This window comes from Phallusia mammillata, chromosome 7 (genome assembly GCF_965637545.1).
Source record: "Phallusia mammillata chromosome 7, kaPhaMamm4.hap1.1, whole genome shotgun sequence".
Lineage (NCBI taxonomy): Eukaryota > Metazoa > Chordata > Ascidiacea > Phlebobranchia > Ascidiidae > Phallusia > Phallusia mammillata.
The window spans coordinates 23,371,095-23,394,581 of record NC_137258.1 but is presented as its reverse complement, the minus strand read 5'-3'; the positions used below and the strand labels follow the sequence as shown (position 1 = coordinate 23,394,581).

General features: G+C 39.1%; 1 protein-coding gene across 1 annotated transcript in view; it reads right to left on the bottom strand.

The window, feature by feature from the left end:
* LOC145239586 (E3 ubiquitin-protein ligase HERC2-like) overlaps positions 1 to 23,487 on the bottom strand; it is a 68,591-nt gene that overhangs the window by 13,031 nt on the left and 32,073 nt on the right. The window contains exons 47-74 of the mRNA XM_080102949.1: positions 17,551 to 17,906; positions 16,906 to 17,086; positions 16,204 to 16,270; positions 15,262 to 15,524; positions 14,561 to 14,701; positions 13,955 to 14,056; positions 13,282 to 13,485; positions 12,409 to 12,643; positions 11,383 to 11,582; positions 10,766 to 10,966; positions 10,232 to 10,345; positions 9,664 to 9,867; positions 8,795 to 8,918; positions 8,314 to 8,432; positions 7,497 to 7,646; positions 6,805 to 7,003; positions 6,067 to 6,266; positions 5,181 to 5,311; positions 4,546 to 4,792; positions 3,766 to 4,177; positions 3,602 to 3,693; positions 3,053 to 3,206; positions 2,432 to 2,542; positions 2,054 to 2,141; positions 1,463 to 1,689; positions 1,044 to 1,187; positions 729 to 817; positions 327 to 470 (exon numbers count right to left, since the gene is read on the bottom strand). Coding sequence (XP_079959075.1) covers positions 327 to 470; positions 729 to 817; positions 1,044 to 1,187; positions 1,463 to 1,689; positions 2,054 to 2,141; positions 2,432 to 2,542; positions 3,053 to 3,206; positions 3,602 to 3,693; positions 3,766 to 4,177; positions 4,546 to 4,792; positions 5,181 to 5,311; positions 6,067 to 6,266; positions 6,805 to 7,003; positions 7,497 to 7,646; positions 8,314 to 8,432; positions 8,795 to 8,918; positions 9,664 to 9,867; positions 10,232 to 10,345; positions 10,766 to 10,966; positions 11,383 to 11,582; positions 12,409 to 12,643; positions 13,282 to 13,485; positions 13,955 to 14,056; positions 14,561 to 14,701; positions 15,262 to 15,524; positions 16,204 to 16,270; positions 16,906 to 17,086; positions 17,551 to 17,906 — 4,899 coding nt within the window. The remainder of the gene's footprint in view (positions 1 to 326; positions 471 to 728; positions 818 to 1,043; positions 1,188 to 1,462; positions 1,690 to 2,053; positions 2,142 to 2,431; positions 2,543 to 3,052; positions 3,207 to 3,601; positions 3,694 to 3,765; positions 4,178 to 4,545; positions 4,793 to 5,180; positions 5,312 to 6,066; positions 6,267 to 6,804; positions 7,004 to 7,496; positions 7,647 to 8,313; positions 8,433 to 8,794; positions 8,919 to 9,663; positions 9,868 to 10,231; positions 10,346 to 10,765; positions 10,967 to 11,382; positions 11,583 to 12,408; positions 12,644 to 13,281; positions 13,486 to 13,954; positions 14,057 to 14,560; positions 14,702 to 15,261; positions 15,525 to 16,203; positions 16,271 to 16,905; positions 17,087 to 17,550; positions 17,907 to 23,487) is intronic.

The window sequence follows — 23,487 nt, the reverse complement described above, 5'->3', positions numbered from 1 at the left end:
GTATTTAAACTATTATATTATGTTTGGCGTAGAGTTGTAGGCGGGCACGATATTGGGGTCTAAACGCAGCCGAAAGCGACTTTATTCCGGAATTTTTTAATCGAGATTTTTCTGCACTTTTTACGTCAAAATTCATGCCAGTCTCAGTCATGTATCATGTTGGTTATGACAGTATTGTAGAATTAATTTATGTTTTAAAGTCTAGAAGCATATACCCTCCAAAAAAGTATGTTTCGTTTTTACCAGTAGTTTTGCAATGTTGAAAATTTGTGCTAAATAAATGCGATTGTATTTAAAATTCGTGAAAAGTTGAAAGTTAGAAAAACCTTCAGAAATTTTGCAGGAAACTTCCCTCTTCCGAGAAGAGCCTTTGCCGTTCTTGAAGCCAGGCAGTATTTGCTGAAAGTCATAAACAATTTCTTCTTGTGGGTTTTGTCCATTTTCATTTCGCAACACAAAGCGGCGATTTCCTTAAAAATAAAAAAGATTTTAATGTAAAAAAAGTCCATTGCATAAATATAAAAAGGCACCAAAGGTATAGTAGTTTATAAAATTAGGAACACATATAATTCGCTTGGGATATCAACTTAACACAATAGAAAATGTTGGAGTGGACGATTAATGTAATGTTTTGTTAGGGGTATATTGGGTGTTTTTAAATAATACATTGGTCGAAAATACTACTGTGAAAAAAGGGTAAACGATTTTAAACATTGTTTTCCACTTACCATCATAAAGGGACTATGCAGAAGTTGTTTGTTCGATCGAATAAACTGTTCCTCGTATTCGTATTGAGATTTCAACATCTTCGGCAAAACTGCAAACAAAAAGGTATTAAAACAAAAGAAAAGCCCCAATTATTATCATAGTATGCCAGGCCCATCAAAAGCGTTATAACGAGTCAAGCCGGCCCCCCAAGCATTCCCATATGGCATGCGGAGGCTAGAAAATTTTAACCTGCAATGGGATTCGAGTCCACGGCATATGCCTTTCCGGGACTCACTGAGCTGGTGCTTTTAAATACAATTAAAAATTTAATTTACCTGCCAAATCATTACACTCATCAGCAATGTTGGAAACAGTTGTAGATTGTTGCTTCACTTTGCTTGGCTGAAAACCCATCAAAGTCGGTTTCAGGTTGAAAAGCCAACGCAACTGTTGTAAAATCCATAACCTATGCTTCAAACCTAAAAAAAACACAACAAAAATAAACATTTGTACACATTAAAATTTTGTTTTTGAATCTTGAAGTGTTTAGCTTTAGCATAATAAATGAACAGTTCAAATTTAAGCCCATTAGCAAATCAATTAGGATGGCGTTTAAAATTTATTATTGTAAATCAAATTGAACCTATTCACTTGCTTAAGCCTCGTACATTCGTAAGTCTTGAAAACAAAAAAATAAAAAAGTAAATTCTGTATGAGTACAAAAAAAGTTCTGAAATAATTTTGCCAAACTTACTGATGTTGCTAAACTGTAAACACATCGACAACGCCGTCACCAATTTGGTCAGCATGGGAACCATAGAAACAATATCACATGCCGGTATATTCAATGAGCGGAAGGTCGTGAAGAGTTTAGTGACAAACTGGAAGGAAGGTCTCCTTATCACGTGGCTGTCACTGGCCGCGGGCGATAACTGACCACCAACGGGCGCTACAGGGTGCACTGTGAATTTCCACCCCCAACTGCAAGAAATTTGAATAAAATGTAAAATTTCAGTTATTTCCAAACAAAATGTGCAGCAAAATGTAGGTTCGTAAAAGCATCGTTCATTTCTTGGCAATTTTTTACAACAAAATTAACCATTAATTTTTTAACAGATCAATTTGGCGTACTCAACAATACTTTCTTCCTCATATTTAAATTATCATGCCACATTCACCTCCGGTTAAAATGCTCTTTTAAAGTGAATTTACGCGTCATTGTAAATTAAATGGTTTTTGTAATCAAAAATGTTACAAGCATTTCTAAAAGCTTTCAAATTAATATACCCTTATACGCTTTAGGTATTTTATAACATTTCTGCACAAGGCATTATGTATAACTTACCCATTTACTGATCCATCACTCTTAAATTTCCAACGAATCTCATTGGTCGGAAGGGAAAGGTCTTGTGACCAATCAGAAGCGTCCCTTCCTGACAACAACAAACAAAAAAAATTGAGCAAATTCGCACTGACAAACAAATGTACCAAATTAATCATTTATACTATCACGTACCAGCGATCACGACAAACTTATGTTTAAATTATAGTACGCCGGACCAATTTAAGGCGTTATACTTCATCGAGCCAGTCTCTCAAGCATTCTTATTGGGCAAGGCACAGGATAGAAACATCTAGCCGGCGGTGGGATTCGAACCCACGACAGGAGTCGTTTCGGGGCTTGCGCTCAACCAATTGAGTTTAAAGCTTACACATTACTTACCGGAAAGTACAGCATATATTTTGAATCCAGCAGCATCTAATATAGTCAGCGTGTCATGCCTGTGTTCAGTGGATGACGATGAATCGAACACGATGTGGATACTCTCGGCTCCTGAACAACAAAATATGTGATTCGGATAAGGCACTATGTTTCAAACTACATAGGCTCATCAGTGCAGCTGGTGCCGAGAGATCAGCCGTATTAGCTAGTGTAGCCATCTAACGGCGCCCTAGTTTGTTGGGAGTAACAGGATAAAAAAACGTGCCTCACCTATTCTGTGCGATGTCACAACTGGGCACAAACCACAGAGGAAAAAGATTAACAACAGCCAAGCAACTTTATTATGACGCAAGGCTGGTGACGCAGTGTTACTATCTCAATGTAAAAGCATGGAGCCATTACACGATTTGAAAATATTGCCAAGAGTGTGTTTAATTGGAAATATGCCAGAAAAAAAACATGTGTTATATTCCAAAAAATGAAATTCATTTTTACTTGCATATTACTTGGGGTTTAATACAGCGTTAAAATGAAGTAAGCTTGTGTAACAACAAGGAAGACGTTGACATATCACTAACAGTTTGGTAATCATAATTGGGAATAATTTCTCGCTATACGTACCAGGAATGTGAACGTGCCCCTCAGTAGTCGTGTTATCAGCATAAGGATGTGAACTCTCCTGTACAACCGGTCTCATCTCGGCTGCCTGGGTTTTTGTGGAGGAAACTACAAGTTCAAGTTCCTTAACACATCTTCCCAGTACGACCTCGCAGTGCTGGGAAAATAAGATTTGTTTGACTTTCTGTTTCTATTTGAATAATTTTTTTTTTCGAACATACTAGGCGGTGATAAGAAAGTGAAAAAGTTTAAATTATGTTTTTGATTCGAATAAGTCTCATTTAGACAAGTTTAAAAGGATTAACATTAGAATAATTCTTTTCTATTTAAATAGGTCTTTTTGTTGACATCTTTATCGGATAAGCTCACAGTGCTGAAAAACAATTAATTTGAAAATAACTTTTCTATTTGAATAAGTTTCATTTTTTTAGACAAGCTTGCAGTGCTTTAAAAAGGTTGTTGGAAGATAATCTTTACTATTTCGAAAAACTTACGTCCATAACAAAATTATGCAATTGTCCCAAAACACAAAAAAACTATTTTCACCCTAACCTTATGGCTATTCTTCATCAGTGTCAACAAAACTTGAGGAATGCAACTTTTAATACTTGAAAGTCGACCTGATATTCCAAGTTTCAAAAAATCTGGAACAAGCAACATTAATATGTTATGCAAAATAAGACACAAATTGCAACCAAAATCCCATAATTCTTTACCAAAAATTATTTCAGCATTTTCTTCATTCAATGTTGGTGTTAAAAGGCGCTCCGCATCAGATATAACAACATCCGATTTTAAAGATGCGGAGCTGAGTGCATCTGCAATCTTCTGCGGAGTAGGAGGTGCAATCTCCTCAGTGGATGTGATAGTCTCAGCCACCAGAGAAGAGACAGAGTGCTCGGATGAAGTGATGTGAGTTGAGAGAAGATGTGATGATGAAGATGTTCCTGGCTTGTCTGTCTGATCTTCTCTGGAGGAAATTGATCCTGGATGTTGATCTTCTTGCTTTGAGAGATCAGGAGGTGGGATTGTCGCTCCGTCCAGAGGCTCATTGTTTGATGTTGGAGCAGGTTTTGTAGAATTGTTCGGAGCAAGAGCAGTGCAGACAAGAGACCGAGCGACTTTAATCTGTGTTGTAAGAAAAAAATATTCGGTTTGGACTTCATGTTAAATTCAAACTCAAAGTGTTTAAACGTATTATCAAAAAACAAAGGGACTTGGAAATTTAACTAAAAACGACAAAAATGCGACAATATTAATTGAAAAATAGTTTATCTGAAACGAATGTGTACATTACTAAAGCTGCACCAAGTTAAAAAAGACACCAGCTTAACAAAGTTTCTGATACATTAGCTGGATTATTTTAGTATGTACAACATTCAAGAGCTTATAAGTCGAAACGGCGTACACTGTCTGCAGCTTGCTTATTAAAGAGCTGTTTTAACAAACACAGTAATGTTTCAGCAAAAACAACCACAAAAGGATTTGCTGCAGACCTGTAAAGCAGAGAGCATATGATCCAGGGAGGCTTGTATATTGTTGTTGTTTAGAGAAGACATAACAACTCTTTGCAGAGGATAGTGATGATTGCTCCCGGATGCTGCAGGAGGGTCCTCATCTTCTTCTGTGTTGTTCGAAGTCTCTTTGGTAAGATAAGAAGCTCCAAGACTGTCTGATGCACTGGAGAACTTGACCGGCTCAAAATCTTGTCTTATTTCGTTTTCAGTCTCTGTCCAAGCAATGCTGAAAAAAATACGACGTTTTTAAATCCTGGTTAAAGCTAGAACTGGATGGTCGAAATATTCAAGAATAATTTACATTTTACAAAAATTAATTACAAAAGTCAACTCAAGATAAGCCAAGTTTTTCAAAAATCATGTCGTTTTCCCTTAATGGCAAGCGGAGTTATCGCAAATTTCGTTTTGGTGCATAAAAAAAAAACTGTATCTCATCATTCGTTAAGATACATATACGGTCAATTACATTAGTCCGGTTAATCGCAATGAAAAGTTTTACAAATTGGCTACAAGTAAACTTTATGACTATTTATTATACATATAATATTTATTTCATAAAAGTAACACTATTTCGCAATAAGTGGAACACATTGTGTTTGTATTTTCAAGTTTACCTGTGACTCGATCCACACGAAACAGTTTTAATCTTGAACTTCTCCAATCCTTTCACCAGTACTGGCTTCGTGTTGACATTTGTGTCCCCGTTGCCTTGTTGACCGTGATCATTATCTCCCCAAGCATAAACCTGTGGGAAAAAATTGAAGTGACAAACAAGGTAAACGAAGACTAGTTTTCTGTTTGAGGGAAAGATATTTCTGACCCTGTTAACGTTAAGTTTTTATTAGGGATTTAAAGCAGTGGTTCTCAAACTCGGTTTTCGGGGCCGCATGCGGCTCCCAACTACTTATTTTGCGGCTCGCACCAGACCTCAGAAAACCACCAAACATTCCTATTTTAGCTTTCAAAGTCATAATCTTTAGTGATTTTCTTAAGGTTTCGTTTTTTGCGGCTCCCTACACACTTAAAAAATACAATTTGGCCCCGACAACAAAACAGTTTGAGAACCACTGATTTAAAGTGAGTTGTAGCAGCTTAAATAAACAGTTTACTAGGGATCACAAAGGTTTAGGTTGTTACTTAATATTGCTATAAATGATAAGCCTCTTTGACCAGAATTTTTCAAACAGTTATGAAGATCTTTGTGAACCAAGTTAGTTAGGAGTTAGAAAAACGATTGATTTTGCTTCACTACTGTCTTCACGAAAAAAAACTGGCAAAAAACGCAAAATAATCAAAAAACTATGCATAAGGACTTTAGGCAATAATGGACCGAAAATAGAAGAACGCAAACGTATAAAAACATAGACAAGACCAGTTTTAAAACGGTCGTTCTAGTCTAGAATTTTGAACCAAAAACCTGCTTTGAATGTAAATACTTAATAAATACATAAGTACTATAACAGTTTGCTACACCTAAAAAAATTCAAACAAAGCACTAACCTGGCCAGTATCGGTCACAGCCAGACAGTGAAGCGCTCCAACAGCCACATCCACGATTTTCATATTACGCAACGTTTCCACCACTTGGGGGCGCCGCACGTGTTGATCTGAGCCGTGACCGAGTCTGTAGTAATCTCCCTTGCCCCAAGTCCACACCAGACCGGATTTGGAGAGAGCAAGCGAGAACTGAGCCCCACATTCTGAAAGTAAATGACGGTTGAGTTTTTAAAAATTTAAATAAAACATTTAACTTATTTTTTTAGACAGAACCGGTTAATTGCAAAAACCATTTTGTTGGGTACTGATAGAAAGAAATAGAAGCTTAACATTAGTCAAAAAAACTTTCGTTTACAACATATTCCGGTATAACGCATAGCAAAGATTGGTTAATTTGACATTGTATTAAACCAGGATTGTGCTGTAGTAGTTAATCAATAATGATGGCATAAGCATTTAACAAAACGTTTAAAAATAACATATTGCTTTCTATAAAGATACATGTGTTTGTATTTGTCTGATTTGAAACCCAAATTTTCTTGTATACATATTTTTTTGTTACATATCAAACCCGTACATTTTTAGGAAAAAGATTTATCGACATATAAAAAAAACGGTAATCACAACCGATTTTAGTTTTCCATTTCTTTGATTATCCTTTGAAAAAAAAGTTAATTATATTCAAATGTCGTCCACTTTGTGACAAAAAAACAAACCTCAACGGCGTTTACATCAACTTACCAATCCTGACAATTTCTTGCCCAGCAAAGCGATCAATAACTTTGGGAAGTGAACATCCATCGCTCCCGCCTCGACCAAGTTTACCGAAGTCTCCGTCTCCCCATGAAAAGATCTGACCATCAGCAGTTAAACATAACGTCTGTGCGTCTCTACTCCCACAAGCCACTTGAACCACTTGCAATTCTTTCAATGCTTGAACCTGGTAGAAAAAGTATACATGACAGTTAACATTAGTTTTGCTCCCCCACTAAATTTAATAGTTATTATTTTGTTTGGGCCAGACTAAAGTTTCATGACTGACGTATTTTGTCAATGTGGCAACTTGCATGACCTTATACTTTGTTCGGCTACAGTTTATTTACAGTTAAAGTTTAAATTGGCATTTACTTTAAAAGTGTTTCTATGCCAACTAATGTGTGAATGTTTTGTAATGATGTTTATTAATCGTCTGCTTATGATTCTATTTGAATAAGGCAACAATTTAACAGTGACAAAGCATTATTGAATCACATTACTGTTTTTACCACCATAGCGTCAAAACATATCCACGTATTTAAAGCGGGTATAACGTTTTAACCCAACTTTTTGTAATGTAAACACTAAAATAATACTGTATTATTGACTTAACTAGGAACAAATGAACAGTGTAAAAAAGCTAATTCAGCAAAAACAACCACAGTCTGACAGCTTACTGGTTTTGGTTTTAGGATTGTGTGATTATTTCCATGTCCAAGTCTTCCATAAACCCCATGTCCCCACGTGTATAAAGTGCCAGTTGAACCGATGGCTGCGCTGTGTCCACTTCCACATGAAATATCGACTATCACTTTCTCCGGGAAAGTCTAGAAAATAATAAAAAAATGATTTAACTTTTTTTCCTTTTCCTCGCCGTTGTGGAATCACAGACGGCGACAAAATAAAAACGCATCACAACTTTACGGAAAGGTCAACAAAATATGGTTTTGCTTGTTTAACTAGTTCTAAACTGATGTATTGTAACAATAATAGGTCATCGAATACTTTAAGAACCAATTACAGCACAGTGATACACACGTACCCCACAGGTTTATGGATCCCATATTAAGTCAACCGCTTTAAAGTGACTCAAGAAGCATATTTTTGAAACATACGAAAAAAATGGTACAAACAGTTCTTGTTAGCCTTTACTTTACTTCACGTATGAGTGAGCTTGTAAATGTCACAAATATCAGTGCTCTTCAACCGGTGTGCACCAAAATATGCATGGGGTGCACCAGTACGAAAAGGTATACAAGGGTGCATCACAAACTTTTAATAAACCATTAATATTTGACCTTCAGGATATTAGAAAAAGGTTGTAGGTTTCAACTGATGTATAAATGAGCCTCTGTAGTTCGTCACAACAACTAAAAGGGTTCACCAAACCAAAAAAGGTTGAAGAGCACTGACATATATCATCTGTGCACCTCAATGCTATGTAATGATAAGTTAAGTATTGACAACCGATTTTCATGTACAAATTTGACTCACTTCAATCTTGCGTGGAGTCAAACAGTCCGCTCGGCTCCCGTGACCGAGTTTTCCTTCGTCACCATCTCCCCATGAATAAACATTCCCCTCAGTAGTAAGCGCCATAGCGTGGCGTCCACCTGAACGCACAAACCATTATTTGACACTTTTATGGGGGGTTTTTTGTATAGTTTAGGTTTATACAACCTAGGTACTTTTATCAAGGATTTGAAAAGTAATTCAAAGAGTGCTGCCAGAAAAATAAAATACAAGTAAAATAATTTTGTTTAATAAAGCATTTAATAGCAACACACGTTTCCTACTTTACCAGTATATTTCATTCTGAAGTTTTACCGTTATGTGTGCTGTCAAACTATCTGATTTAAAAACCTTTTTAGCACCAAGCCACAAAAACTCATAACATAAAAAAGTAAAATCAGTTAAGTTTCAAACGAAAGCAGCATAAGCATTTTACAAGATATTTCAAAATTTTCAGTCAGACCTGAATGCACCGCAACCTTCTTAACATGTCCTGGTATATGAACTGGTGACAACTTGCTGATGTATCCAGTTGTTTGCAAACCAAGACCCAGTCGACCGCTTGTTGATTCCCCACAAGCATAAACCTGAACAGATTGGGATGGAAATTTAACTGCACAAGCTTGTTGTAGCTGTTTTGGTGTTTTTTGTTGCTTTTTAATAAATTTGTCTTTTAACATATGCTATTATCCTGATGAAAGTGTCTCGTATGGAACGTCGGTTGTTTATTATAAAACTGCTGGAAGAGCAATACTCGTTTATACATTATGACTGGCAGCAATAGTTTGTTTATAGAAAGGACATATGTTTTTACTCAAAAAAATACCCAGAGCACACGAGGACATGCAACGGTCGTGGGTTAAAATCCCGCTCTCCCAACCCTAGAGAGTTATTAGCAAGCCAAAAACCTGACCAGAACTGTAACATTTTTAAAACAACGCCTAAATTAGCCCTGAAAGTTCGTAAAATTGCGGCACAAAAAAGGCCTAGAGTGAAGTCGGACCCGAATCAAGCCTGCTTTATTTAAACTCAAAGCAACTTGGCTTGAAAAGTCCGGCCTGACTTACAACTCTGTAACTCTGAACTTAAACATAAAACCACTGTAAATCATAGTACGCTAGGCCGATTAAAAACGTTATACCGAATCAAGCCCTTCCACATGACAAGCTACAGGCTACAAAAATCTAGCCTGCGGTGGGATTTGAACCCACGACAGGAGTCTTTCCGGGACTCGCGCTACACCAACAGAACCACACAAGCTCAATGGTGAATCTGCCGAAAGTCGGTTTAAACGAAAAACCACTGCAATATTTTTACCAAACTTCACCTCACCTTGCCATCAGTGGTCAGAGCAAACAAGCTTTTCGATCCACCAACTATCTGGGCAACTTTGAGTGCGGATATATCTCTTGAAAACATCGGAAGTTTCAACTTTGACCCTTTCATGCCACCAAGCTGATCTTTGTCGTTTAATCCCCACACAAATACTTTTGACTTCGAATCGTTAGGTTTCTGGCGTTCGTTGGACTTGCAAACCTGAAACACAACAAACGAAATTTCGGTTAAACGAATCAACTGAAATTCCGGTTAATGGAACCATCCCGAAATTCTGGTTAATAGAATCAACTGAAATTCAGGTTAATCGAATCACCCGAAATTCCGGTTAATCGAATCACCCGAAATTCCGGTTAAACGGTTGATATTTTTTTCGATTATATTTCGTTTAAACGAATCCCCTGGAATTCCAGTCAACGCGTATCATTTTTTTATTTAAAAATCAAGTAGAGTATTTGCAAATAACTTTGAATCATTCTTTCTTGATCAAACGCATGGAACAAACCAGTATTAAACAGAAAGGGAAAAATACGGACAAAGGCAACTATTCAAGCATTTTACTTACAGACGTTGATTGTTCCTCGTCTGAATCCGACACAAGGTAAGGAAAGTCTCCAGCGGAACGGTGAAGAAGTTTTGTTGCGTCAAGAGACCGGGTTTGAACCCTCAACCCTCGAATCTGTCGACATTAAATTGAATTTCCAATCTTAGGCACTTTTATTTACTATAGAACTATAGAATTATTTACTATAGATGCGACCCAATATAATCTTTTTCTATGTGTTGTCATTAGGACTCTGTCGACATTCAATTGAATTTCAAATCTTTTGCAGAGGTACTAGAGATGCTTCCATAGTGAAGTTTGATTAATTACTATACAAGCATCTCAATATAATATTTTTCTATGCGTTGTCGTTAAGATGTAAGTGTGACGTCATTGCCAACGCCTAAATGCGGAACCCATAGTGTCGTCATTTATGTATGACGTCATACTCCCATGACGTCATTTATGTTTGACGTCATACTCCCATGACGTCATTTATGTTTGACGTCATGCTACCAGAATACAGAGTTTTAACCGTGAGGTACATTCTCTAACCTTGCAGTTAAGGCCGGCCTTATATATCTTGTTCACATGGATTTTGATGTAGCGGTAATACTGGGAACAGTCGTTGAGGAGGAGGATGTTTTTGGATGTTGGAGGAATCGTTATTTTCTTCTCTTCTCGCATCCCGTACATGGTTTGACCGACAGACACCGATATCACACTCGGTCTGTAGTGATAATCTGATGGCTCAACCTATAAATGACACAAGATATATTGCAGTAGCAAAAGTGCCAGTCTTTAAAAACAGCTGTTTCAATAAAACAGAATTAGTTAAAGTAAGGAAAGAATGTTTTCAACTGATCCCACACGGACAACTAACTAGTAACTACAACAGTTTATATATTTAATCTAAACTTGCTTAAAATAATTAAAGATGGTGCAACAAATCAAGTTTTCCGAACAACGCTTTGGAAATCTAAAGGCAGTGCAGACTGTTTCGACTTATAAGGTGTCGTCAGTGCAGCTGGTGACAAAAGATAGGCCGTTTTGGCTATTCGAGCCATCTAACGGCACTCCAGTTTTTGGTAGTAACACGCTGAAAGGCCATGCCTCACCAAATATGTTCGATGCCACAACTGGGCATTCAGGAATATATAGTAAAATTTGACCTGCAAACTTAGCATCACCACTGCTCTGTTTGGTCTTATCGCCAGCAAAATCCATGGAGGGCTTCCACTTTCTCTCGACTGCCAGTAAGTGGTCGAATCACCGTCAACCATGTGACGCCAGGTGTCGCCACCCGACGAGACTTCAACTGTTGTTACTGAGCAGTTGAAATCCTGTTCGTTGCTCGAATTCTCGGGTGGTTCTAAGGGACAAAAATAAAGTGAACGTGTTTGTTGCAAAACTATATAGAGGACTAGTCAAATTGTGGATTGCGTTCAATTTGGCGAACTGATTCTAGGAATCATTCCCTTTTCTTGTACTATTGAACGATTTCCACCGTTCGTTTTATTGCCCTTTATAGACACTGAAGATAAAATATATTTGTTCTTTATATGTTCGTCAACAGATTTTAACTAAAAAATAAACATTTCCAACTTGAATTTAATTTGTTCAAATAGAATCATTCTTTTTTTCAAAGGTCACAGACGGTTAAGACTCTAGAATATGCAACCACTGGCTCCAACAGGATTAAAGCTTTGGTGACTCGTGATTGAATATTACTCATCACAACCTTATTCAAATAAAACTAATGTAATAATCAAAATTTGCTGTCTGCTTATTATATGTGAATGATGCATTCAGTCTACATACTGTGTTTTTGGTGACAGTTAACCAGTTAACAATCAAAACACAAGTTTCAAGATAGGTACAAAATAGCTTACTGATTCAAAATATATACTGTAAAAAGTTCCATATTAAAAGCTTAAGAAGCCTCAACAGTCTTCTGCCTTATACTGAGTTTTTAATGACAGTTAGAGATATTGAATACTCTACTTTCCAAATTTGAGCAAAATAGCATGCAGATTCAAAATATCATAGTACGCCAGGCCCATTAAGGGGGTTATACCGATTTGAGCCGGCCCCCCAAGCATAAACACTAGTTTTCAGATATGAGCAAAATAACTTAGAGATTCAAAAGATATGCTCAAAATTCAATTTATAACTTAGTCAGCATATTTCAATCTTACCTAGGTTTATCACTGGTAACAAGCTATCAGATGAAGTGGTTCGGGTTGGACGCAATTTGAGGGTCGATGTAACAGCCCTGGATGGTCCGGCCAGTACAGGGACAGCCCCCGGTTCAGATATCATACTGAACGTATGGCGAGGGGACGCGTGCGCCACCTTGAGGAAACAAGTGCCGCACATGTTGAAACTCGGACATACGTCACATTTGTAACGAGGTCCAGTGATCGGGTTCGTCTGAAATGAAAATAATGTTAATATTAAAGATATCCCTAACTTCATACAATTGTTGCTTTTATTGTCTATAAACATGTCTAGGATATAGCCTTGACTAAGTTTCATGCAAATTTGTTTTTTTCATATATTATATTTTTTGGATTGTATCTCTCAGGGCCCAAGCATATCCGCTAATCGGCGGGGAATAAAGGACCCGACTTTTTTTTCCCTGTTTTTATACAGCTATTTGCGGTACTTGTTTTGTGATTATACTTTTTTTCGATAAACCCAAACACCTCGACTAAGTTGTGTCCATGTGGAAAGTGGTAAGTTCTCAACTCATATTTGTTGTTAGGTTTTTAGTGGTCCATAGACTCTCCACTATAACTGGTGATAAGGTCAGGCTGAATTTCACCTCCACTGTATTTTTAGACCAAAATGTTTAGCAGTCATTCATTTGTATAGTTAGTACTACTTTGGAAAATTTTGTTTAATTGAAAGAGTAGATTTTAACTCAAAATTATTGTTGTGTAAGTTTACTTTTTTCCAACTGAAATTAGAATGGGTCCATGATACTCTTAATTCCGCTGGTGGTCCATGGCCTAAAACGTGTTAATAGCCACTGATCTAGCAGGAGAAAAACCAAAAAGTTCACAAACCTGGCACGAGTTACAAATAACTCCGGTATGCGGAAGTGGAACGAGTTCGAGTTCGGAGACGAGTCCTGTCCAGTGCGGCTGCTCGGGGAAGTCAACCGTGACGTCCTTCCCATTGGCTGAAAAGTGAGTGACGTTGCCGGTGCTTGCGTGCGTCACAGAGCCCCACTTGTAACGTGGGACCGAAACACTTGCCTTGACCCGGACCTAAGAGAAGGTGATGATAAAAAGCATGAAAAGTGGCCTAGGGTTGGTTGTAAGTAAGACATGGCTTTTTTGATCGGAGGGTTAAGTTTAAATAAAACAGACTTGATTCGGCCCTGACTTCACACTGGCAAGTCTAACAGGCCTAATTCGGGTTCGACTGGCTTGCATCACTGAATTGATTTTCCATATACACAATTACGCTGTTCCCATATTCTATTTTATACTGCATACTGAATCCTAAACTTGGCCTAATATTAGATAAATTCAAAATTTTCGGTCAATTGCACATTCTGAATACAAAATCCGAGCGAATTGAAGTTTCTATTTTCCAGAATCGACTTAGCTTTCAGTTATACCCGCATTATGTCCTAAATTTAACGATTTTTTCTCACATATCGTTCATTTTCTCACATATCCTTCATTCAAAACGAAAGTATTTTATACATATGTGTACAAACAACGGGAATACCTTGTCTCCAATGAGAACCTGTCTTCTAGGAACTTTGTCTTTAAATATATCGAGGTGGGCGTCTTCTACATATCCCATCAACTCAACGTGAGCATAACGCACCTGGAAAAAAAGTAATTTATTCATGATATCAAGACCCACGTTACCCCTAAAAAGCCCAAAACCGCAACAAAAACAAACAGGCCTTTCTTCTTAAGGCAACACAAATACCTAACCAAAAGTGAGGTACAAATTATTGATGATTAGCACAGTATTGTTGCATATAATTAGTATATAATGGAACATATGTGTTTAACTTAATACTGGTAATGCACATCATTTTTTTCTTTGAGAAATATTACCAGGATGATAATATAGACCATTTGCCCAAATTTTAATCTCAAGGCAAGCAGAGGCATTCAATGTCTCGGGATCTTGTTAAAATTTCATTTAGATTCGGAGTTCAAATCCCACAGCAAGTTTGATGATTTTTTATGAATGTTATGAATGTCTATTTATCTTGTCTAAAGAAATGTCTAATTTTAGTAGGGTGCATTTAACCAGTCAATTAAACACGGAGATAAGTTTGTTAAAGTAATGTCCAGTTTAAATAGAGGACAGACTTACCCAGTATGAACCGCCCTTGTTGATCCAGGTAGCCTGTACATTGAGGTCGTGTAAATCGTCCTTATCAAGTCTCACTACTTGTCCACAATCTCCTTCTGCTACTTCTTCGTAAGCTTCACAACAGCAGACCATCATTCCAACCTGTGTGTGGAAAACATGGTTGTGTTTATCTCTGGAAGTTAGGAAGATTAGTATATCAATTTTTACTGCAAAATTTGCGCAAACACTACAAATTCCAAACAATGCACGAGTATCAAAGTATTAGTCTCTTAGTTTATGTACTTTGATAACTGAATTTACTGTTATTCTGTTTCAAGTTTTATACGTTTTTTAAGGTTTTGATATCAAATAGGCAAAAACGACTAGATAAGTTATGAAATATAAATATAAAATTTTTATTTTGACTTAAGTTATTTGAGTTTAACTGTGAGGGTCATAACTGTAATTTCATAACAGACTACAGGAATCGTTAGAGCTACTAACAGAGGAACTCACACCAGAGATCTGGGTATTTCCGATAGGTGGCGCAACGCTGACTTAGCAATTTTTGCCACTGCAAACGCCTAAGCTCCGTTGCGCCACCTTCAGGGAAGAGGACACACAATTACTTAAGAATAGCGGATTTTTAGCCTATTTGTAAGCATCATCAGTTTCCACCTTATTCAAATAGAATCAGACATTGATCAATTTATTCTACTCACTTGTATATGATCTCTCACATACTCGGAATAATCCACCACACTCTCAAACTCATTCCTCTTCCGGAAGGCTGTCAGAGGAGGCGAGAGGAGTGATGTTGATCCAGGATCACCACTAGGTGTCGGGGACACACTGATACTGGAGGAATCACCCAGTACTCCGAAGTCATCCCCATCCTCCTCTGATGGACCCTCCACGGTGGACTCGCTTTCGGATGAGAGGGAGTCGTGGACGATCGACCAAAATGGAGAGCTTGCTGAGTGTTCTGCGTGGAATTAAGTGCATAGGATTATACAACAGGCCCACAGGAGGCGTAATACCGAATCAAGCGGGCCTTCGAGCATTCTCTTATTGTAACGCACAGGCTAAAAAATCTAGCTTGCGGTGGGATTCGAACCCACGACAGGAGTATTATAGGGTCTCGCGCTCTACCGTCGGTAAGATTTTTGAATAGTAGTTTCGTGATATGAATTAAACGCAACTTTTTGACTTTACACAAATACCTAAATTCGTATGATTGTATCGTGAAACCGAATGTGTCAGCGGTTCTTAACAAAAGGTACGTGTATTCCCTAAGGCTCCAAAGTGCCAAGGCAGGATTTAAGAAAAACGGTGTCAACATTCAAGCAGTGTATTTGCAAAAAGTAAAGTTTTGGTATGGTTAAGAATATTTTTGCACATTTTTACAAACTATGCCATTAAATTTGCAAAAAAGTTGTCAATTTTACATGAAAGTTAGCATAGTTTTATTTACTTCTGCTTTCATTTTAGGCAAGCAGTGCAAGAAAATTTCATTAAAAAAGGTAGAAAGGCAAAATATTTAAACCCCTGTAAATTAATCTGGGTAGGTACGTTTGTAAAGCACCAAGATTTGTTTTTGAATTGTGCCAATGAATTAAACAAAAAACAGTGAACGTTTAAGAAACAGGTTTGTTCAAATTTACCTTGCATATCTTCATCACTGCTTGTAGACAAATCAGCTGAGTTTTCCAACAATCGACTGATGATATTCTGAAACAGGAAAATCGGTTAGCTAACATGTTCTATGATTCTTTCTGTTAACATCACATTTGTTCCTACTGAATTAAATTGTTGTTATGTTTTTATGACTGACTGAGATTTATCCCTCACTAATTTTGAGGTGACAAGTGGCAACGTATATGTTCGTGCACTCAAGACTACAGTCTTTGTTGCGTAATAAGCTATTTTTACTTTACAACTCAAAGTAAAACACTACGTGATTCTTAGTCACATTGTTAGGTCGTACAAAAATAGCACCGAACCATCTGCTCAGAAATAAAGTAAGAATAGATCATAGAGTTCCACATGGTCGCTTCACAGCACTGCAGTGAAATACTTTAGCGAGCTATTAAGCTTATTCAAACGCCTTTGCAGACAATATAACCATTACGTAATGCGTTTGGTCCACCTGCAGCAAGTAACACACCGATTGTGGAAGACTAGTACAAGAAAAATGGACATTTAAGTCTACCCTTGAACGATGATATTAGGTAGCATAAATATTTCATTAAATGTACCAGAAAAATAGACATTAAAGCCTAGTATAAAGTAATAAACATTAAACATTGATATTATAGGTTGTGTACTTTACTAAAAAACTAAAGCATGATACATGAAAGTTGTACCTCTAAATGGTCAGTGGTAAAACTTTCTGATCGGGTTAACGAAAAAGGCAAAGAACTTTGCATCTGTTCGTTGAAAGCTTTTGTAATTTGCTTCACAGAAAAGCCCATGTCCTTAAGTTGATCGAATTCAGTGGAGAAAATATCCTCCATGCGAAGTGAGTTTGACGAAGAAATGCGAGAACTGAAAAAAGTGGGAAATAGAAAATTAAAATATTGTAGAAATGGCTGAATTTGATTTTAACAATCTATAATCATTGGTTCTTAACCAGTGGGAAATTTCCCCCAAGTGAAAGTTACGAACATGCAAAGGAAATTGTGCAGGAAAATGGTACATATATTGTTGCACTAAGATATACTCAAGTATCTAAGGTCAGAAATCTGATTATTTGGAGACAAAGTTTTTGTTTATTTATCTTTTTAAAATAATTATTGTTAATGTACTTCACAAAACATCATCACCAACAATTTCACAGGTTCTAAATGTAAAGAAGCTCTCCAGTTTGTAAAACAATTTGAATCTTTTTTTTCCTATACGCGCCGTAGTATTTTCGACACAAAATGGCGTCCATGAGCCTCTGTCGCGTAACAATGGGTTGGAGTACTTGTGCCTAATACTGACTTTGCTTTGTTCCCATTTAATCTTACCTGCCAGACATGCTGTCCAACGCCCTCAGAGCCCGATTCATACTGCGTGTAGCTACAGAGCGACATCTAGCGTTCAGACTCGCTTGTCGTGGAAGTCCTGGAGGTTCCAAACCGTCGCCGGGGGCGCTAGCGAGCGAGGACAAGAACGGAAAAGCTGATCTGGCATTGCGATTCAAGCGCCGGCGTCGACGTGTCTGTCGTCGTGTAGCATAAGATGTACTCGGTAGCAATACTGATGTGGGTGAGTCATTTGGTTTATTGTCCGTTGTGTTTTTGTCTTTGTGCTTGATTGCATCGGTGTTGTCGATGTCAGTGTGTTGGAACGACGGATCAGAAGCAATGTGATCGGATATACCCTAAAAAATATTGACGTTTATATCGGTTACGAGAAGCTATAGTAACTAGAAGGGTGGCTTAGCACATATTGCCATTGCACGTAAACTATAACCTTTTAGGAAACTAGAAAATTTCGTCCAATTTACAAATTTCACCCATTTTAGGGGTAATGGGGTATATGGTATGGCCACAGGCGTCGATTTTTAAAACAAGTTTTCTTTTGTGGGGTGGCAAAGTTTGAGGAGGTTCCTTACGTGATCAAACCACACCACGATACTCGGTAAGGTTTGTAGATGGCGTTTCGCGGATATTGGCAGGGTATAAACACGTATATTACTCTGTACTCAATCTTGCTTAACTTGGACGTAACAGCTATGAAAGTCACGTCACAAATCGTCCATCTATATGTGTAGTTATGACAAGGCAACATAACGCACAAAACGCAACGTAGCATGTGATACATACACAGAGATCTGTAAATTAATTTTACGTGTTCAATTTTGTATCGAATCGGCATTGCAGTTTCGACACGAAATTTGCGCACATGGGTGGCCGCTGCAATTTAATTTTTCGTGCATGGAAATGGAACGCTGTGTAACAGTATAACCTATTCTCCAACTGCTAATTAACATCCACAAAACATAAAAACGTGAACTTTTCCATCGTTAGGTCCTGTTCAGACTTGTTCAGGTGGAGCAAACTTGAAATCACTGAAGCGAGTAGCGCAAAACGGGTTTTCCCCATGCGTTTTTTAAAAACAAAAGAGATTTCGCGGAGCTTGCTGTGCACATGCTCGAAATATACCGACCATTAGAAAGAGCGCATGTAAATGAAAGAAACCCATATCTGTAATGTACGAATATAAATGGGGCCGGGCAATTTCTGGGCTGTCTTTGGATCATTTCTCATGCTGTCTTTGGATCATTGTTATGCGCAATTTTGCATAACTGGCTAAAATCCTGCAGTCAACTTTCGTTTTTATGAAATACACTTCTAGGCTTAAGGACCGCGAGCCCTCGAAATAATGGCAAAGGGACCGTTTCGAAAAAAATATGAAAAAGTTTGGGAACCACTGGTCTAAAGTCTGTTTTCAAAACAACTGAAAAAAACCAAATAGTTCTACAAAAGTTGGCAAAATGAGAAACAACGTTGAAAAGCGTTGGTTTGACGAGTTCATTAAAAATTTTGTTCGTAAGAGTCCGAAACCAAAGACGCTTTGTTAAGTTTAGGTTCACTCTTTCACTAGAGAAGTTTAGGTGCAACAACTTTCTTACACAATGTCATTTGATATTAATATCAAAAAAATATCACTTATTATTAAACTGCCGGAGAGTCATAAATCGCGCTGACGTGTTAAAGAACATATCTAAAAAATTACAGTTTTCAAATATTAATCAATAGGTGCAATGGTATCACAAATGAAACTGTAAATGTATAAAACCCAACCTACAATCCCACCAGGTAGGTAAGAAATGGAAAAGCATACCCTGTAATTCCCTACATGTATAGGACGCGAAGCGAACCTTTTTCTTTATTGTCTCGTGTTGTCTTTTTATGTGCGGTGTTGTGGCTCTCGCGTCATTCTATCGACTTGTTCAAATAAAGTGCATGTCGCCTCATTGGTGACCACCGACGTGATAACATGAGCACAGAATCTCAAAACGCAGTTGCCATAAAGTTACCAACCTTTTGGCCAGCTCAGCCTAAAGTATGGTTTCAACAAGCAGAGGCACAATTTGCTTTAAGAAATATCACTGCGGACATCACGAAATACTATTACGTTCTGTCGGCATTGGATCAAGACACGGCAGGTCGGTTAATTGACCTTTTTGACAATCCGCCGGAAGACGACAAGTATGTAAGTCTTAAAGAACGTTTGCTCTCCATGTTTACTTTGACAAAGTCGCAAAGAGCACAACGCCTACTTCAGATGCCTCCTTTAGGCGACAAAATGCCATCAGCGTTGATGGATGACATGCTAATTTTATTGGGTGAACAAAAAGAGTGTTTTTTGTTTGAAGAATTGTTTCTGCAACTCATGCCAACGTATGTACGAACGGGACTTGCTGCCCAGAAATTTTCCGACTATCGAGCTATGGCTCAGACAGCTGATGTTTTGTTGCGTGCCGGACGCTGTGATTCGGAGAACGCTGTTGGTTTTAATTTTAAGCCACGAATGCGGCAAAACAAACCTAAAAAGCCAGATGGAAGCGAAATGTGTTTTTACCATGATCGATTTGGTATGAAAGCTAGAACTTGCCGTCCTCCATGTTCTTGGCAAGCGGGAAACGAGGAAGCCGACCGGCGCTAGCTGCTGCGTTGGCCGGTACAGCAAGCAGCCTTTTCCACGTGTTTGACCGCACTTCTGGTCACAGTTTCCTTGTCGATACTGGCGCTGAGGTCAGTGTTTTTCCTCCCTCGGGACGCGAACGCCGCATGAACCCTTCAGGCAAAACTTTACTTGCTGCAAACGGAAGCGAGATCCGCACCTATGGAACACGCTGTGTTTCATTGGATCTGCCTTTGGGAAAATTTAAATGGCCGTTTATTCTCGCTGATGTCTCGAAGCCTTTGCTGGGAGCGGATTTCCTGCGGGCACACGCGTTGTTGGTGGACATCAAACACAGACGCCTTGTCAACGCCCAGACGTTTTTTAGCAATGCTATCGGCAAGATGGAACAATCAGCACCACAGTTAAACGCACTAGCCAGCAGTGTCTCTGAATACACTCGTCTTTTGGGTGAATTTCCGCAAATAACAACTCCTCATTTCTGTGAAGCATTTCCCACACACGGTGTGGAGCACTTTATCATCACCAGTGGCCCACCTGTACATTCCAAGGCTAGGAGATTGCCTCCTGAGAAACTGGCGATTGCTAAGAAGGAGTTTGACCATATGTTAAAACTTGGAATTATACGGCGATCCTCCAGCCCGTGGTCATCTCCACTGCACATGGTCCCGAAAGCTTCGGGAGACTGGAGGCCATGCGGTGATTATCGACGCTTGAACGCAGCTACACTGCCCGATCGATACGCGATTCCTCATGTTCAGGATGTTTCCGCTCGTTTAGCGGGGCGCAACGTTTTTTCAAAGATCGACCTTGTGCGTGGGTATCACCAAGTTCCCATGGCACCAGCAGACATTGCAAAAACGGCGGCTGTAACTCCTTTTGGACTGTTTGAATTTCTCCGTATGCCATTCGGCCTAAAAAATTCGGCTCAAGCTTTCCAGCGACTAATGGACACTGTCTGTCAACCTTTGGATTTCGTTTTCGTATATTTGGATGATATCCTCGTGGCTAGCACATCGGTTGCTGAGCACCTTACACACCTGAGGCAACTTTTCGAACAGCTTACCATCCATGGTTTAGTTATTAACGTGGGCAAATGCAAATTCGGCGTATCAGAAATTGACTTTTTGGGACATAGGGTATCAAAACAGGGGGTAAAACCACTTCCGGATAAAGTAAAAGCTATCCAAGAGTTCCCACGCCCAACAACCATTAAAGGTCTGCAGCAGTTCGCGGGTATGATTAATTTTTACCACCGCTTTATTCCCGAATCAGCAAAAATCATGTCCCCTATATACTCAGCATTTGCAGGAAAACCAAAAAAGCTCTTGTGGAGTACCTCTTTGAATTCAGCTTTTGAAGACGCCAAGCAGGCTTTAGCTGAAGCAACTATGCTGCACCACCCGTTACCTCAGGCTCCAACTGCCCTCACTACAGACGCATCGGAACATTCTGCTGGCGCTGTTTTGCAGCAACTCATTGAGGGCAAGTGGCGTCCACTGGCATTTTTTAGTAAGCGGTTTCGTCTACCGGAAACAAAATACAGTGCATTTGACAGAGAACTGCTTGCGTTATATCTATCGGTACGTCATTTTCGGTATTTTCTAGAAGGTCGCCCGTTTGTGGTTTATACCGATCACAAGCCACTGACATTTGCGTTTTCTAAAGTATCCTCTCCATGGTCTGCTCGTCAGCAGCGACATCTGACCGCCATTTCGGAATTTACCACAGATGTGCGCCATGTAGCCGGCAATCGAAATTGTGTGGCAGACACTCTTTCACGTGGAGCAGTTAATGCAGTTCATTTTCCCTTAGATATGGATTACGTTGCTCTCGCGAAGGCTCAACTTGTCCCAGAGGTTCAAGCCTATCGCACAGCGATAACTAACCTCAATCTTGAAGACATTGAAGTCCGACGATCTGGCACAAAGCTCTTATGTGACACTTCTCAAGGCACGCCCCGTCCAATAGTGCCGGCGTCATGGCAGCGGAAAGTTTTCGACGTGGTACACGGACTGTCCCATCCATCCATTAGAATCACTAAGAAACTAATGGCCTCAAAATTCGTGTGGCACGGCCTGCGAAGGCAAGTGGGTTTGTGGGTTAAACAATGCGTGCGTTGCCAACGTTCAAAGATTCAGAGACATGTCCGTGCGCCTTTATCAAACTATCCTACGTGCAGCGGCCGGTTCACCCATGTCAACATTGACATAGTGGGACCAATGCCGCCCTCACAGGGCAACATCTACCTACTTACGATGGTCGACCGATTCACACGTTGGCCAGAGGCAATACCAATGCCTGATGCAACTGCTGTGACATGTGCACGTGCTTTTATTTTCAACTGGATTTCACGCTTTGGGTTGCCGCAGGACATTTCTTCAGACCGAGGCCCTCAGTTCACCTCAGCTCTATGGACAGCATTTAACGAACTACTTGGCATTAGGGTGCACAGAACTACCAGTTTCCACCCTCAAGCGAACGGCCTTGTGGAGCGTTTTCATCGGCATCTTAAAGCTTCTCTAAAGGCTCGCTTACAAGGTTCCAACTGGGTAGACGAATTGCCATGGGTAATGCTCGGTATTCGCACTTGCCCGAAGGAAGATCTACAAACCTCCTCCGCTGAATTGGTTTATGGTTCAACTCTGTCCGTTCCTGGTGATTTTTTTGTAAACAAACCGACGTGTCCACAGCAAATACTTCCAGCGCTGCACGAATCATTCCGACATCTAGTCCCGCCGCCGATGTCACGACACAATGAAGTAAAGACACAACCTTTTTCTTTATTGTATCGTGTTTTCTTTTTATGTGCGGTGTTGTGGCTCTCGCGTCATTCTATCGACTTGTTTAAATAAAGTGCACGTCGCCTCAGCGTCTTGTTACCGCACGATAACGACGGCGGTGTGCATTGGATTTTACCTTCCCCCCAGTCAGCGACTTTTGTTACACTACGGCGAAGACATTAAACTTTTTTCACAGCGGGCCGGATAATTTGTGATTACCAGCTCTGACGCGAACTTTACCAAACTGGAATTAGAGAGACGGTTTTGATTGGACGGCCAAGAGCTTATGTCTCTCATCTACCAACTAATTCTCCTAAACCACTTTGGCCGTACGTCGGGACCAGGTAAAATCATAACTAGACTGAATTGAACAGGTTTGCACAATCTTTAGCGTATTACGTTACAAAATATTTTTGTTCAGGGCCCGCGGGCCCATTGCTTAGTGACCCCTGCACCACGGCATGTTTCGATTAGGAAAAAAAGGCAACTGTTGTGTACGCGTGCGTCATAAAAAAGTTTTATCGAATG